The sequence below is a fragment of the Alnus glutinosa genome, chromosome 3, assembly GCF_958979055.1.
Source record: "Alnus glutinosa chromosome 3, dhAlnGlut1.1, whole genome shotgun sequence".
Classification (NCBI taxonomy): Eukaryota; Viridiplantae; Streptophyta; class Magnoliopsida; order Fagales; family Betulaceae; genus Alnus; species Alnus glutinosa.
The window spans coordinates 31,177,420-31,194,612 of NC_084888.1; the positions used below are offsets into that span (position 1 = coordinate 31,177,420).

General features: G+C 39.5%; 1 protein-coding gene and 1 long non-coding RNA gene across 2 annotated transcripts; both read right to left on the reverse strand.

The window, feature by feature from the left end:
* Window positions 1-2,573: 2,573 nt before the first annotated feature.
* Window positions 2,574-5,047, reverse strand: LOC133863659 (uncharacterized). Its single transcript, XR_009899419.1, has 3 exons — window positions 3,461-5,047; window positions 3,009-3,360; window positions 2,574-2,883 (listed from the first exon to the last, which is right to left on the reverse strand). It is a non-coding gene; the product is annotated as an uncharacterized LOC133863659 (long non-coding RNA).
* A 3,431-nt stretch (window positions 5,048-8,478) lies between these two features.
* On the reverse strand, window positions 8,479-12,081 carry LOC133863527 (NAC domain-containing protein 53-like). The gene is made up of 6 exons (XM_062299501.1): window positions 11,722-12,081; window positions 11,343-11,620; window positions 11,017-11,223; window positions 9,495-9,998; window positions 9,286-9,403; window positions 8,479-9,102 (listed from the first exon to the last, which is right to left on the reverse strand). Exons 1-6 carry the CDS (start codon window positions 11,885-11,887, stop codon window positions 8,678-8,680), a joined length of 1,698 nt encoding a protein of 565 aa, XP_062155485.1. The 5' UTR covers window positions 11,888-12,081; the 3' UTR covers window positions 8,479-8,677.
* Window positions 12,082-17,193: the final 5,112 nt, after the last annotated feature.

Below are 17,193 nucleotides of genomic sequence, written 5' to 3' on the forward strand. Positions count from 1 at the left end.
AGACATATTGTGGGTGCCCTTCAATATGTTACACTCACAAGACCAGATATAGCCTACTCTGTCAACCAATTGTGTCAACATATGCATGCTCCTACAACCACTCATCTCACAGCTGCTAAAAGAGTGTTAAGATATCTCAAAGGCACCCTCAACTCAGGACTTTATTTCTGCAAAGGCCCCATCACTCTCACTGCATTTTGTGATGCAGATTGGGCAGGGAATCCAGATGACCGACGTTCAACTACTGGCTATGGAGTCTTTCTAGGCCCTAATCTAATCTTTTGGTCTGCCAAGAAGCAACACATTGTGTCCAGATCAAGTACAGAAGCAGAATACAGGTCTCTTTCTCTTACAACTACAGAACTCTTCTGGCTGCGCATGCTTCTCAAGGAATTGCAGATTTCTCTTCCTTCACCTCCTGTCATCTGGTGTGACAATTCAAGTGCGCTTGCTCTGGCTTCAAATCCTGTTTTTCATGCTAGGACCATGCATATTGAAGTGGATGTCCACTTCATTCGGGAGAAAGTGGCAAATCGTGACATTCAATTGCATTATGTGTCCACTATAGACCAGCTTGCTGATATTTTTACTTAAGGTCATTCTGCTGACCGATTTTGTTTCCTTCGAGCCAAACTGAAGGTCATCCCTCCCCTCAGTTTGCGGGGGGGTGTTGAGGAAAATCAGAACCCAGAAAAAGAGTAACGGCTAGTAGCCGTTACTCAGCTAAAGAATTCTCCTCTCTTCAACATGATCCAGGATTTTCTTCCTTGAACTTCCTAAACTAGAAATTCAGTTTCCATCCAACTAGAGGAGAACAATCCTAGCTGCAGTACCTCTGAATCAACAACACCCTATAGCAGACTCTAGTACTGTCAAGCACACATAGCAGGCTCTCTCTTGTTTTCCTGGCTGCATGTTTCCTGCGGACTCACCTCAAACTCAGCATTGCTTTGTTTTCTGTTTCCTTGTTTTCTGTTGTAATCAGCTGCTTGATTTTAGAATTCTTTGTTTAATGTTTATTTGTACTTAGCTCTTGAGCTCACTTGTAAAATATCCATCTATAAATGAGAACCTAAACTCTGCACTTGGATTCAACCAAGCAGAGAATTCACTAAACCTTTCACCTTGGTTAACCGGTTTTTACCCAATTATTGGGTGAAAACCGGTTATCTAGACTGAGTACTGACTTAAAAAAAAAAAAAAAAAAAAAAACACTTTTGGAGCCTACTTTTTTGGAGAAGGGGGAACCTTTTGGGATTTTAAAAATGATTTCAAGATTCTGAGGAGGAAGCAGGAGGACAATAGTTGGTTGAATTATCCTGTTAGAGCTTATTGTTGGTGAGGTGTTAGCTGTATAGGCTTTTTGTTAGTAGTTTCTCTGTTTCCATAAACCTCTCGGAGACACTTCCTAAGTCTCTCATCCTACAACCGTAGCTGCATACTATGCCCCATGAATTTGTTGTTTCAAATGAAGCATGGAGTTGGATATAATAATATGATTTTGCTCCAATCTTTGACAAGTACAGCCTTCAGAGACACGAAAATACAAAAGTTGAGCCTACGGGAAATAAAAGAGAGATTTGTTCAACGGCCAGCAATAGTCTTTAATTTGTAGTGTAACTTTGCCTCTGATCTGGCATGATGATCTGGCATGATTTTGAATCAGCAATATGGAGATAGGGCCCCGTAGCCCCCTCTTAGGCTGCTCAAATTTCACACAGAAATTCAACAGTTATTTGCTTGCTTTCTAATTAATACAATCGAAATTTACAGTTTTCTGCTAACTTTAAAATAAATTGTGCATCAAATACGCTAAGGTGGATGAATGACCAAAAAAAATCTCGTTATTAGGCTGCCTAAATAACACAAAAATTCGTATAGCTTAAGAGAAGGCAATTGCTGAAACTACCTGCCCTGAGTAAGTGGATGCCACATCCTAAGTTGCTTAGGACAGATAGGCCCACAACCCCGATCTTAGGTTGTCTAAATTTCACAAAAATTCAACATTTCTTTGCAAGCCTTTTATAATTAACACAATCAAAATTTTGCAGTGTTTTGCTGACTTTATAAAATAAATTGTGTATCAAATGCGATATATATATCTCGTGTTACCGAATAACACAAATTCAAAAAATCTAAGAAAAGGCAGTTGCAAAACCCCATTGCTCCAGGCAAGTGAGTCTCACATCTTAAGTTGTTCGGAGCAAATAAGCCCCATAGCCCCCTCTTATGCTGCCCTAAACGCAAAAATTCAAATAATGAAATTCAAACGACTTAATAACCGAAATCCTTGTACATATAAACAAGCAGAAATGAAGGAATTTAAAATAGTTCTATAGCACAATGTACGTGCATTTTTTTCTTTTTTGTTTGTTGAATTGATGCCTCGTAATATAAAATCCTCTTGCATGTTCATTTCTGGCTCATTCTTTTGATCAATAATTACATTTCCATCTTTGTCATCTTTGGAAAAAGACAAACAAGAAGCTAATGAAGGAGATAAGCTATCTCAGGCAAAGAATTCCTTACTCTTCTTTCCTTTGGTAAGTACTTTCCCTGTAATATTATATGTATGACATCAACACAAGTTTTCTTTTTTATTTTGGGCAAATACTAAGAACCAAAAGAGATTCAAAGCACAGGCTCATCCGAAGTTATACAACAAAAGCAACACAGCCCTTTCTTTTAGGTAAAGGACTCTAAAATAGCAACACAGCCAGTACTACAACCACCTCAAGCAGCTTCTCCCAAAAGAAAATGCAAACAACATTACACCATATATCAAACTAGCAAGAGTCTAGTAGTACATAAACTTGCAATGAACGGTTAAGTCATCAACATGTGAGAACCACAGTTGCTCTGCAAATTCATGCCAGTCACCACCTGTGTGCAGAAATGGGAAAACATTAGCAAGTAGCAAAAACAAGATAACCTTAATTACCACAACTTCTAGTCAAAAGTAGTTCACTTAGTCATCGAAAAAAAAAAAAAAGAAGGTAAAACTTTACCTTCTGGTTGACGGGTGTTTGGTGAGAACTAGTGTTTTCAGTCCCCAAAAAAATCAGAGGGATCAAAACCTTCATCCATATCTAAATTAAAGAACTTCTCAGCCATGTCAAAATCTGCAGGATCTATTTCAATGGGGTCTGAAAGATCCTTAGCTTCAATAAAGAAGTCATCTCTCAATGGGTTTGCATCCATCCCATCTTGCTCTGGGATATCAACAAATTCCTGGTAATGATTCAGCTCTGAAGTTTCACCAGTGCCTATGATAGGCTGCTGATAATCTCCACTGAACTTCCCATTCTTGGGCCCCGTCCCACTCTTCTGAAAAATCTTACACAGTACAAGCGCATCCTGCTGCCAACCCAAAATGACATTAATTCCAAGACCATCATCATCAACCAAAAATATCCAAAACACAATAAAAAAGAAAATATCAGCTGTATCACACACTCACTACGGCAAAACCACCTTTCTCCAGTTCCTTGTCAACAAGGCGGTACTCGTGCATGATCCAATTGGTAGGAACCCCATGGGGGCTCGGCCAGTGTTAAAAAACGAGGAACTTTTTCTTCATTCCCACGGTGCGCGAGTTGCAGCGGACCTCGCAGTCCTTGTCAACGAGGCGGTACTCGTGCATGATCCAATTGGTAGGAAACCATGGGGGACTCGGCCAGTGTAAAAAACGAGGAATTTGTTCTTCATTCCCACAGTGAGCGAGTTGCAGCAGACCTCGCGGCGGTACTTGTGCATGATCCAATTGGTAGGAACCCCATGGGGGCTCGGCCAGTGTAAAAAACGACAGCTCCATGGGAGCTCGGCAAGTTGAAAAAACGAGGAATTTGTTCTTCATTCCCACAATGCGCGAGTTGTAGCGGACCAAGGGGTTGTCTCAGAATCGAACGACGACGGCAATCGGTTCGAAATCGAGAAACCGGGTGGGATTGAGGTTGCGGAGTCATGCTCCATAGCATTCGAATTGTACTGATCGATGTGGGAATTTAACGGTGTGTACAGATAGGACCCAAATTCAAATTGCGTAGCAACAATCACAGGGGATAAGCGTAAAGGCCAATAACCTGCAGATATGGGCCGAAGGAGGAGGGCCACGACGGAACAGCAGCAGCGGAGGAACTCTAGGAGGAGGGACGTGACACACGCGCCAGCGAGTGAGATCCACTTTCTGGCGCGTGTAGTCGACGCCAATTCCAGCTTTCTCCAGTTCCTTGTCAACAAGGCGTTACTCCATGGGAGCTCGGCCAGTGTAAAAAACGAGGAATTTGTTCTCCATTCGAATCATTCCCACAGTGCGCGAGTTGAGGCGGACCTTGCGGTCCTTCCCATATATATATATATGGGAGGTCATATATGAGAGAGAAGGGGTTACTTGGGAGGTCTCAGGATTGGACAACGACGACAATCGGTTCGAAATCGAGAAACCGGGTGGGAGTGAGGTTGCGGAGTCATGATCGACGTGGGAATTTAAAGGTGTGTACAGAGTACATAGTACCCAAATACAGATTGCGTAGCAACAACCACAGGGAATAACCGTAAAGGCCAATAACCTGCAAATATGGGCGGAAGGAAGAGGGCCACGACGGAACAGCAGCAGCAGCGGAGGAATGCTAGGAGGAGGGACGTGACCCAGACGCGCCAGCGAGTGAGATCCACTTTCTGGCACGTGTAGTCGACGCTCCGGTGTTTAGTAGGCCGTTGGAGACGCGGGTGGCATCGGCGCAGGTGGAAGACGACGGGGAAGGCAGTGGGCTGGAGCGTATCGGCCTGGAACTGGCGGAGGAAAGTAGATCTAGATTCAAAAATTTCGACCCAAAATCCTTGACAAATCTGGCTGAATACACGGATGGAGGGGAGCCGACGGAGAAGCTATCGGCGCAGGTGGAGGGGTAGTTATCGGAGAAGATGAACTGGGATGAGGCCTCCGAAGAGGCTGATAGGGCTTCCAAGAAGACTGGTAAGGCCTTCGAGGATGCAAGAAGAGCCTCCAGAGAGGCGGGAAGGGGGGGGGAAGGAGGAAAGGGGGGGCAGAGGGGGAAAGGGAGGAGGAGGGATGAGTATTACCCCACCCCCTCCCCCCTCCTCCCTCCCCCCTCCTCCTCGTCAGCAAAGAGGAGTGTGTTTTTTTTTTTTGGAAATAGGAGAGAGAAGAGAGTTTAGCCGAAGCTGAAATTTTTCTTGGAGAGGTTGGCTTTAGGAGAGGTTGGTTTTAAGAGCACTGAGATTAGGTAAAAAGTAAAAAGTACCGGTTGCAACTTGCAAGACAAGTTATAAGATTAAAATAATATAAATGTTTTGTACGGAAAAAGAATTTTGTTTGGCTCATGACTTTAATCAGACAACTTTTTTTTTTTAACAAAGATTCCATCTTATCTTATAAAAAAGAGACCAAAAAGAGTTATACGTCAGATGACGAGGGTTATTACAAAGACACCCTAACAAACTTTAAATCAGAGGCAGAAGGTGGAGAAACTTCCAGCAATGCAAAGTTTGACTTGGAAGGCACCTAAAAGTTAGACTTGGAGAAAACCCCCCTCTGGAAGCCGGTGGAAGGCGGGGGATTCGTCACAAGCCACCCTGCAAGGCCCACGTATCGGCGTGTGTGGGTCATGCACCCGCGAGTGAGATCCACTCACGAGCGGGTGGGAAGCACGTGCCGGCGCGTAGTGGTCAGATCGAGACGTAGTTTGCAGTGGAGTGGAATGGACGAGGCCCAGATCACGGTGGCGAGGCGCGTGAGACGGTGGAGCTTCCGGAAGTGAGCAGATCTTACTTTAAAAAATCAAAACCAAAACTCCTTACAAGTGGCGAATTTGGGTCGATGGACAATGTGTAGGTGCTGAAAAACAGACGTTTCAAGGAGGGGAGAGGCCAGAGAAGCTTCTGATCCAGGATATTCGCCGAAGGCGATGGATAGGGCCTCCTCAGAAGCCGGTCAAAATAACTAAAAATCATATTTCTCTATTATAGCCATACTCTTTTTTAATATACTCTCGGTAGCTTCACCATTTTGAAAACGGATACTCTCTAATTCAATTGAACTGGAAAGTATATAATTATTTATAAGTGTTGGTACATTTTTGTTTTTTTCACATTTTTTGAGACAAGAATGTCCATACACTACAACTAACTAGATACTCTCCAGTTGGGGATCCTAGTACCACCATTTTAACTATCTACTGTCACTATTCCGTTTAAATAATATTTTTCAAAATGAAGGTTGTGTGATGCATGAAAAAGAAATTAAAAAAAGGAAGAGAGAAAGTTTTAATAGCTTTTTATAAATTTGGTGTCACCCACCAAATTGGCGAGGCTAAGAGAGAAAGGTGAAACAAAATTGGTGAATGGGTTGGTGAGTAATTTCACTTATCAAAATTTTTTGATTAAAATGGTGAGGCTGCTGAGAGTGGTTTTTTAGTGTTTTCATCAAATTGGCTCACCAAAATAACTAAAAAGCTATTTTGATGAGGTTATTAGGAATACTCTAAGAGAATTCCTAGTAGCCTCATCAAATTTCACACATCAAAATAGCTAAAAATCACTTTTTTCTATTATGGTGAGCCACTTTTTTAAAATTCTCCCAGCAGCCTCACCATTTTAACAATTTGCTATCACTATTCCATTTAAATAATTTTTTTTTTCATATTTCTTTATTCTTTTTCTATTTAATATTTTTAATCTTTTTACAAAGAATCCTTCATGTCCATGAAATAATAACATTATCGTGTGAGAGAGATGAGAGATAGAAGAAAATGAGAGAAAAAAGGAAAAAAAAAAAAAAAGTGTGCTGATCATGTAGAGCATTTTTAGTAGCCTCACCAAATTAGTTTTTTAGCTATTTTGGTGAGCCAATTTGATGAAAACTCTTAAAAACCACTCCCAGCAGCCTCACCATTTTAACCAAAAAAATTTGATGACTGAAATTACTAGTCAAATTAGACCAGGCATTTTCACTCAACAACCCACTCACCAAATTTTGTTTCACCTTTCTCTCTCACATGATTAGCACACTTTTTTCCTTTTTTCTCTCATTTTCTTCTCCCATCTCCCATCTCTCACACGATATTGTCCTTATTTCATGGATATGAATGATTTTTTGTAAAAAGATTATATAAAAAAAATATATATATATATATGAAAAAATTATTATTTAAATGGAATAGTGAATATTGACTAGTTAAAATGGTGAGGCTGCTGGGGGAATTTTAATAAAGTGGCTCACCAGAATAGAAAAAAGTGATTTTTAGTTATTTTGGTAAGTAAAATTTGGTGAGGCTACTAGGAATGCTCGATAGTCATTTTGAACAATTTTACCAAAGTGACTCACCAAAAAGTTATTTTGGTGAGGCTACTAAGAATGCCCTAAGCCTTGATGTTGCGATTCTAAATATCTCACTTGGCTTAAGTACAATTTTAATCATGTTTATATAAACTTTTGAATACCCTTCCTTTGCAAGCCGATTTTCAAGAGTAAATTATACCCAAAGTTTGTATCATTTGGTATCAAAGCCAAACACCACATCTCAAATTCGAGTCACGAAAAAAGCAACTTATGAAATAAAGTTGGCCGCCATAGACGTCGAATTTGAAATCATGGTAGTACGTTACAATTCTAAGTATCCCCTTAATTTAAGTGCAATCTTAACCACATAATAAAAAGTATAATAAAAATGTAGTATAAAGCATCTCACTTTATGAATTGGTAGCGAGTGTTAAAGAGCTTTTTAGCTTTCAGGCACTTTTTTTTTCCTTTAAAAAAAAAAAAAAAAAATTATTTGTTACCTTTCAGGCATTTGCTTGAGAAGAACTAACCACGTTTTGTTTATTGAGTTTAAACTTCAAACTTACCGACCTCTAACCAAGATTAGTCATTTACATCAAGATAACTCAAAATCAGAGAGCAACCCTCCCTTTTAGTTGGAAAGCCCCATATTGCATTGGAAAAGCATCAAGCTGTTGCCCGATGGTATGCCGGGTGTCTCATGGGACCTTTTCTTCTGGGTGAGGCCTCACCATGGTATAATGCTCTCACGAGTCACGGATCCTCTCAATCCTCTCCAGTTGAGAGGAACCGGGGAGAAACCGATCAGGTACAATCAGAGATATTTTTATAATTTCACATGATGTAAAACTACCCAAAAAAAAAACCCTAAATATAACTAACTGGCTCATTTCCAATTAAAAACTAACTACAGAGGATCCTGTTGCCGTCCCTCAAGGGGTATGTATATGAGATGCTCTTCCACCCTGGGCCTATTATCACACCATATCCTCTACAATACAACTCTTCAAAAGTAAAAATAAAAAATACAATTAAACCCCATGTGATTTAATAGTTAGTCCCATAATCACATTGCATTAAACAAAATTAGAGACTTAAGGGTTGTCAATAAAAGCTACAGCAAATGTAAATGCATTTTATCCTCTCAAGACACAATCTGCATGCTGGACAACTCAATATAAAAAAAATGAGGCTATTAGCATTCAACAACTGTGTTCTACGCAGTGGAATTTGACAGACAAAACCCTAAAGCGCATCCATAGCATCTACGAAGCAGTACAATGAGGACAAGAATGCAATCTGTGACCAACACAAGAAATTAAATATCTACTACTTTCTACACAATCACCCTGTCAAAGATATTTATCTTAATCATCATTAATGATATTTAATTTTGGCCATGTAGATGCAGCTTGCCATTTTGAAGCTCAGAGAAAGAACTAAGACCCAAAAGAACATTAAGAAGAACCAGCCCCGTGAAACTACAGATGCCGTCTTGCCAGTGTCTAAGTCGGCCACTGGCACCAAAGTGGCAGCATTCACGTCGCCTTGTGACAACGCAAATGGTAGGATGAGGTTGACATCAACATTCTTGCCAAGCAAAGAGTCCGTTCCATTGCCAGTTAAAGTTATGTTTCGTATTCTGACCATACCAGCAATGACATGAACAGAGCTGGAAGATTGTGCAGCAGACTGTAACCGAAGAGCTGCTTCTTTTGCAGGAAACTCTGAAGCAAATGCAGGGGGAGCAGGGATGCTGCCCAATATGTGACTGGCTTGTTTGATGAATGGATTCTTAATATCTGCACCATAAATCAGGCATAAGTCCAAGGTCCAAATAAGAGGGAAAAACAAGACAAAAGTGCATACAAGTCTCGGGGGATTAAGTAGCTGCTTCAAATTCTCTCTTTAGATACACACAGAAATGCCAAAAAGTAAGTTAATAGAGGAGTTGCAATACACGGTCTAATTGAGATAAATTCTACCTGATTCATATATTATGCCCTCTGGCTTTTGCTTTGAAGATGATGCATCATTGCTGCCATGTGCCTCTGCCAGATGTAGACCTTCCGTGGACACTTGGTCGATAACTCCATTCTCAAGCTGTTATAGAGTAATAAGTTCATTAAAAGCTGCAATGCAAAATCCAAAATCAAAAGTGCAATCGAGAATATTTCAAAAGCAAAACTTTTACCTTCTGAATGAGAGGTGGTTGATCAGGAACCGAATTTTCAGTCCCCATAATTTCAGAGGGATCAAAACACATATACTGCAAGTTGTCTTCATCTGCATTAAAGAATGTCAGATATTCATCAAGCATGTCAAAACCTGCAGGATCTGCCTCCACGGGGTTTGAAAGATCATTAGATTCAAGGTATAATCCATCGCCCAATGGATGATTATCAGTAGCATCCAAGTAGGGCTCATCAAGAGAATAATTGAGTTTTGCAGAATCCATGACATTGCTTGATTCGACAAAATATTCATCTTTGACTAGATTTGTATCCATCCCATATTGCTCTGGTATATGAACTAACTCCTGGTCATAACGTAACTCGGAAGTTTCACCAATGCCTATGATAGGCTTTTGATAATCTTCAATGAACTCCCCATAATGCTCAACATGGTTGCTGGTATCCCCATAATAGAAATTCCGTGAAGGGGGGGTATTTTCGGATGGAATGCTTATGTCAAGATCCTGGAAAAGGAAAACATGATTCAAAAATTAAGAATTCAGGTATCTGAATTAATCAAGAAAAAAAAAATTAGATAAGACAAGTAGAGAAAAGGTTCAATAAGCGTGACTCTGTAGACGACATCCTAATATATAGCACTATGATGGTCGATATACTTACATTAAAGGTATAGCATCATCGGTTGAAGTCATATACATGTATTAAAAGTCAAAACTTAAGTCAACTTGAATAAAAATATTGCAACTTTTGGAGGGAGGTCAAAGAAAAATCATCACCACAACAATCTGGAACATAAGGCTAAAAGAAATACTGAATGCAACTATTCTACCTTAGATACAAAAAGAGAGAAAATAAAAAATAATAACAGATCGGTCCCCCAAAATTAGATAGATATTTTACCATCTAGAGATTTCTCTTTTGATTCCAAGTAGGATGCATTTTGTCATCTAGAAATTTATCTTTTAATTTTAAGTAGATGCGTCAGCATTTTTGTCCAAAAATTTCACATATCCAGGACATAAATCAATGTGAACTTGTAGAAAGTCACAATCTTGGGGTTTAACTTAAACAAAAGATACTCTAGGAGTTTGAGCACAGATGGTTTCTTCTAGGGGAGTTTCATCTTTCAAAAAAGAAATCCCATTATTGGAGCTCATATATAAATTTAGAATGCAGCTAACTCATCCAGAACTCATCATCAAATTTAAACTCCATTTCAAATAATGGGAACCATAAAAGATTTGTCCTTTATAGCTTTCCCTAAAAAAGCAAAGGGATTACCTCCAAATCTCAGCATTCTCATTTTGTTCCTAAAAGAACCTCACTTCACATTCACTTTACACGCCTAACTAATAAAACTCCAACAAACTCCCTAGTCCCTATAAGTTCTTATGACGAATATATTCAAAATTGACAACAAATGAACTAGAATCATTCATTAATCACATCACACCGCACAACAATTCGCCAACCAAACAGAATCCTTAAAAAAAGAATTCAAGAACCAGACAGAGCACAAACCCGGTCAAGGTCCGCTGCTTCAACATATGCATCATCACCAGTCACCACTTCATCAACTGCTTCGTCAACCTCAGCCTCTTCACCGGTTACGAAAGCTGCCACATCATCATCTTCCCATTCCTCCTCAATAAGTGGCGCCCCATACTGCTCACCATTCTTGGGCCCCGTTCCACTCTTCTGAAAAACCCTACAAAGCACAAACGCATCCTGCTCCCAGCCAAAACGACATTAATTCCAATACCCATAATCAACAAGAGTCTTCAAAACACAAATTAAACTAAAACGAGAAACAATAACAAAGAATCAGAGTTGAATCACAATCTTACGATAGCAATTCCGGCTTTCTCCGATTCCTCATCGACGAGGCGGTACTCGTGCATGACCCAATTGGTACGAGCACCGCGGGGGGCCCGGCCGCTGTGATAAACGAGGGTCTTTTTCATCCCTACGGTGCGCGAGTAGTGGTGCACCGCGCGATCCTTCCCAGTCGTCTTCCAATAGCCCATCTCCGTTGCCCGATTAGTCCTCGAACTATTCCCATACTTCCTGTCCAACGCACTGAAAAAATACCACTCCAAATCCCTGCTCTTCAGCTTGGATTTGCCTATCCAAATCCCATCCCAAAAACAACAAAAACTCAACCTTTAACCCTAAATAAGACACACACACACACGTATAAAATGGAGAAAGTGGGAGAGGCTTTACTTGGGAGGTCCCAGGGCTCGGACTTGTAGATGTCAATAACGGAGATGGGGTCGAGCCGGAAAGGCTTGCCGGCGACCTTGCGCTTGAGGTAGAAGCGAACGAGTTCTTCGTCGGTCGGATGGAATCGGAACCCAGGAGCGAGTGATGTTGCAGAGTCACGGCCCATGGAATTCGAATCGTAACTGTCGATGTGGAAATTAGGATTAGGTTTCGGGTTTCAATTCCAACCGAAATGATGGATTAGATTTAGGGTTTCAGACGATTGAGAGAGAGAGAGAGAGAGAGAGAGAGAGGGACAGAGAGAGAGAGAGAGCCTTTCTTGCTCAAGAAGTTCGGTAACATCTGAAGATGAATTAACTCCGAAGAAGAAAAAAGTATTTATATCCTCGTGGTATTTCGGCGAAAGTGGTGTAGGAGGCTTTAGAGTTACCGCGCCGGTGATTGAATTCAATGTCACCCGCGGGGACACTGTACCTTATTGGTGGACCGTGGACGCAGTGGTAAGTTGGTGACCAGTCTTTAGGTTCTGGAATAATCCGCTACTCTTAAGGTGACGTAATCACATCCGTCAATGGATTTTTTTGTTTGTTGTAATTGTTTGACTGAAAATCATTCTCAGTCTTAAGACACATTGGATTGGACGTTGTTTTTTCTTCCTCTATTTTAAGTAATTTTTTTTTTTTTTTTTTTTTAATGAGCAAGATTAAATTTTATCAACTAAATAGAAGAAAATATATAAAGGGAGTGAGAGACCAAAAATAAACTCCCAATGCAGTTGATACAATACTAAATAAAAATAATAATAAATAAACCAAATGAATGACTATTTATTTATTTCAATTGATTAAATGACCTAATAAGTATCCTTTTCATTTAATACAATAATCACCCAAACAAAGATGCATTTCACATGCTTAACAATAAGAGTTTTAGATTCTTAATTGGTTGTCTTAGTCGGATTGAAAAATTACTTAGGTCACGTTTGTGATTGTGTTTGAAAATAAAGAGACCGTTTGGCAAAGCTTTCCCATTTTCGTATTTGCCTTTTTTCCCCATCAAGCTATCGTACATAAGGACACTAAAGTCAAAAAGTTATTGCAAATTCTGCAATCTCTCTTATTTTAATATTTTTTAAAACCCATCTCCCATAGATGGAAGACAAGGAATTTCTTTCACTGTTGTTGTCGACGACCGAAGAGGAGGGAGTCGAAGTCGTTGCAGCATTCATCGGGTAAGGCCGAGTGCACAAGCGGTACTGGTTCCGACCACCGGGGGGGCCCACCACCACCACCCGTGGCCCACTGAAGGACTCCATAGTGCTGCTCATACTACTCATCATTGGCCTCGCCGCATGTCGCTGAACCAAAACCCTCCCCTCGTCTCGAACCCAAAAATCGGCCATTTGAGCGTCGGTCACTGGGAAATTGATCTTCACCTTATGCCCCCACAGCAACAACGTCGCGTCCTTCACCGAGTGGAATGAATCTTGGATCTCGGATCTTGGCCACGTATGGGCCATACGACCTCTTCCGCAAACCTCTGTATCTTTTACTGTAATCGTAGGTTTGAAATGGATGGATTTTTCTTTCAAAAAAAAAAAAAGAGAAATGGATGGGTTTAAAAAATATTAAAATAAGAGAGATGGCAGAATTTGCAGTGACTTTTTTGATTTTAGTGTCCTTGTGTACTGTAGTTGATGAAAAAAAAAGACAAATATGAAAATGGAAAAGCTTTACCAAACGGGCTCAAAGCTTTTATAGTAATTAACTTTTGAGAAGAAGCTCAATTTTCAAACTTTTTACAAAAGTGAGTGTTGACCTTTCTTAGAACAAAAAAATTAGAGAAATACTCTTTGAGGTTTTTAGCAAACAAACCAATTTTTGTTTTACACGACTTTTTATGAATTAAAAGTAACTTTTAAGCTTTTTAATGCAATTCCAAACAAGTCTTTACAAAATTTGTCTCTCTTGGTTATTTACTAAATTTAGGTAAATATGTGGGAGACAATAACTTTTTTTTTTTTAATATATATGACGGCAAGAGGAGAGAGAAGGAAGATAGATTCAAACTAGTGACATTCGCTTCAAAAGGTGTGATCCCCAACAAATTAAAATACCCGTCGTGATCCACAATAAGCTTCTTCTTTTTTTCTTCCGTTGTTGTTCTTTGTATGTCAAAGACCTTGGATGCTAGTTGAAAACATGCAGGTTTGTCATTCGATTAGTAATTAGGAAAAAAATACTCTTAATCCTCTCAAGCTTAAACCATCCTAACACTTCGATCACCAAAACTTAAAAATAACAGAGGAAAAAAATCTACTTTAGCCTCTTAAACTACTATCACATTTTCATCTACGCCTTCAAATTTTAAATAAGACATTGGGGCCTCTCATGCTACCATAACGGGTCAAATTAGACAATTTTACATTTTCCTTTCCAAAATGCATGTTTGGAATTTTCAATTTTTTGGAGATAAAAATGTAAAAGTGTTTAATTTGACACAATATAGAATGGGGGCTTCAATGTCACTTTTAAATTTTTTTGAAGATTAAATGAAAATATAGTAATAATTCAAAGGGTAAAGTATATTTTTCCCTTCAAAAAATAACAATTAATTTCTTCAAATTATAAGGAAGTCCACTGACACCTTGGGGAAGGGCATGGTCCATTGTATGTTCTTTTGGTTTGTTGGGTGGAAATGCCACCTAGATCTAATGCTCATAGCTAGTACGTCAAATATAAGAATGTTCAATTGGAATCGATACATCTTGAAAAATAATGACTCCTAAATAATTAATCGCAATCAAAATATAAAAGTAGTAAAGAGATAGACAAAGATATTTTGATTACGAAGTTGAAACTATTTGCACCAAAGAGAAAAAAAATCATTTCGGGCAGCCAAACGCAAAAAATCTATTAACAGAAAAAAAAAAAAAAAAAAAAAAAAAAAAAAAAAAAAAAAACTAATTAGAGCACTAGTAGCAGATGCCCTATAAGTGGTTATTTTCCCTTAATATAAGGAAAATTTCAAAAAAGTTGCAAAAAATGACATCACAACAGCTACCTTATTATTCATGCACCTCCTTGGGAAGCTACAGTGCTTCCCAATACATTGGGTAGCACTGTAGCTACCCAATAGATTATTTTAATAATAAAAAAAAAAGTCTCTCTCCTCTCTCCTTCATGCACTTGTTCTCGCACAGATTTCTCTCTGTTTTCCTGTCGTCTCACCATGTCCACAACCGCCGAAGAACATGAATTACAGACAAGAACCAGCATTCAATTCTTCACTTTTCTTTGTGGTTTGAAAGCTTCCACAGAAAGAAAACCACAATTCAACAAACAAAACCCCTTGCCCAACTCAGACTTCAAAATACCCAAACTGATTCAAGAAAAGAAAACCTCAATTCAACAAAGAGGAACATGAAATCCTTGCCCTAGGTTTCCAGAATCTACGCCATGATGTGAGATTTCCATAATCTACGCTATGATATGAGATTCCCCTAAGAACAAAACCCACCCACCATGAAAAAAATCCTGGAAACCCCCACAGTAGAAACAAAAAGGAAAGACAACGGCTGGACAACACAAATAAGCTCGACGAGTTGTACTTTTCTTTGGAAACAGCGAGACCATCCACTTTTCTTTGTGGATTTGCTTCACATGATGGGAAGATGGAGATGAGAGGGAGATGGAGAGAGAGACGGCGGATGGGAAGACAGATGAGAGAGAAGACAAAAGAATGAAGATGATGCTTCTGGAGAGTGGAGACTAATTAAAGTTAAAAACAAAAAAAAATGTAAAACGTAAAAAAATAATATTTTAATATATAGGGAAAAATAAAGGGAAGCTGTTGTGATGTGTTTTTATATAGGAAAAAAAAATGTGGTTTGATTCCCTAAATTTTTCCTAAATTAGGAAAAATGGTAGGGAGTCTGCTGCTAGTACTCTTATAAGATAGTAATACTCACAATACCCTTGCAGTAGTCGTACATTGAACTCTAACAAGCACCTATACTTGAGCGCCTCTCTACCAGATCCCTGTCTGAAGAGTTTTTCAATAGATCCCTTTAACTAGAGCTCCTCTCTAGTTAAGCTTCAAAACGGTTGAACAAATGCAAACCAAATACTCTAAAAGAATTAGAACATCTAACAATATCTGCCTAAAAACCTTCTTTTACACACTAGAATTCTATTTAGAATTCATAAAGAAACAATGCCTAGAAGCCCCTTTAAATAAACTTCATAAATCTTAATTCTACACAAATTCGAATTTCCATAGGCGGCGTCCGGACATGTCTTTTGGAGTCCATACTCTATAACTGTGTCTTCATAAAATTGCTGAAGCGCATCCGGACGGTTACATAAAAGGCATCTCCGTCTGTAGTCTTCACTTCTACGCCTGGACATCCTTGCAAATGGATGCTTTTCAGTGGTTTGCATACGCTGGGCCGTCTGGACAGGTTGTGAACGAGAGCTCTTGGTGGTTTGCGTTTGCTGGGCCGTCCGAACAGGTATCGAACTCTGACTTTCTGTGGCTGGCATCCAAACGCTTCTTCTAGCTGTCCGGATGTTCTGCAGAGAAAACCAACTTTGTTGAGCTATAAAGTATCTAGAATACTTCCTTCATTAGGACCCTTCCTTCTTAGTGATATTCTATGCAGATATTGCCTTGTTTAGCTTTTTTCATTTTTGAATTAATATTCTGCAATAAATCTTTTGGAAGTCTTCTAGAAATACGGTATCCCTGATATGGTACTGTTTTTGTCAACAAAATATAGCCAATAAAATAAACCAACACATCTAATCTTTATTTATAATACCCATCTATAATCCTACTCCTTTTTTGGAAAGTTTATAGGCTTATGCTCTGTTTGTTTCGACGTAAAATGATTTTTGAAAAATGATTTCGATATTTTACGGTGTTTGGTAGGGGCGAAAATAATGGTCAACGGAAATCATTTTCAGTTTTGACCGTAAAAGCTTCTTTAATTTTTAGAAAAAGATTTACGATTTTGAAAACCGTAAATCGTTTTCCGAAATTGAACTATTCATCTTTTCACGCACGTTTAATATTCGATTGTCGGAATCCGGCAATAATCGGTCATCAAAATCTAGCCGGCTCCGAAATCCAGCAACATCGGGCCATGGAGAACCTGTCGACACAAGAATTCGACGACATCCAGTCACTGTCACTGGAGCTGGCAGACCAAATTCCGGCCATGGTTAGAAGCCGGCCGGATCTGACCAAAATGGCCGGAATCCAGCCGGCTCTTGCTGGATCCGACTAGATCTGGATGAATCCAGCCATTTATCCGACTGGAATTCGATCGGCTCTGGCTAGATCCGGGCGGATCTGATCGGATCCGGAGGAGTCTAGCCGGAATTCGACCATTTTGGCCGGATCCGGCCAAACCTGCTCGCCAGAATCCGGCAATGGCGACCGGACGTTGCCAGATTTCGGCGACAGTCG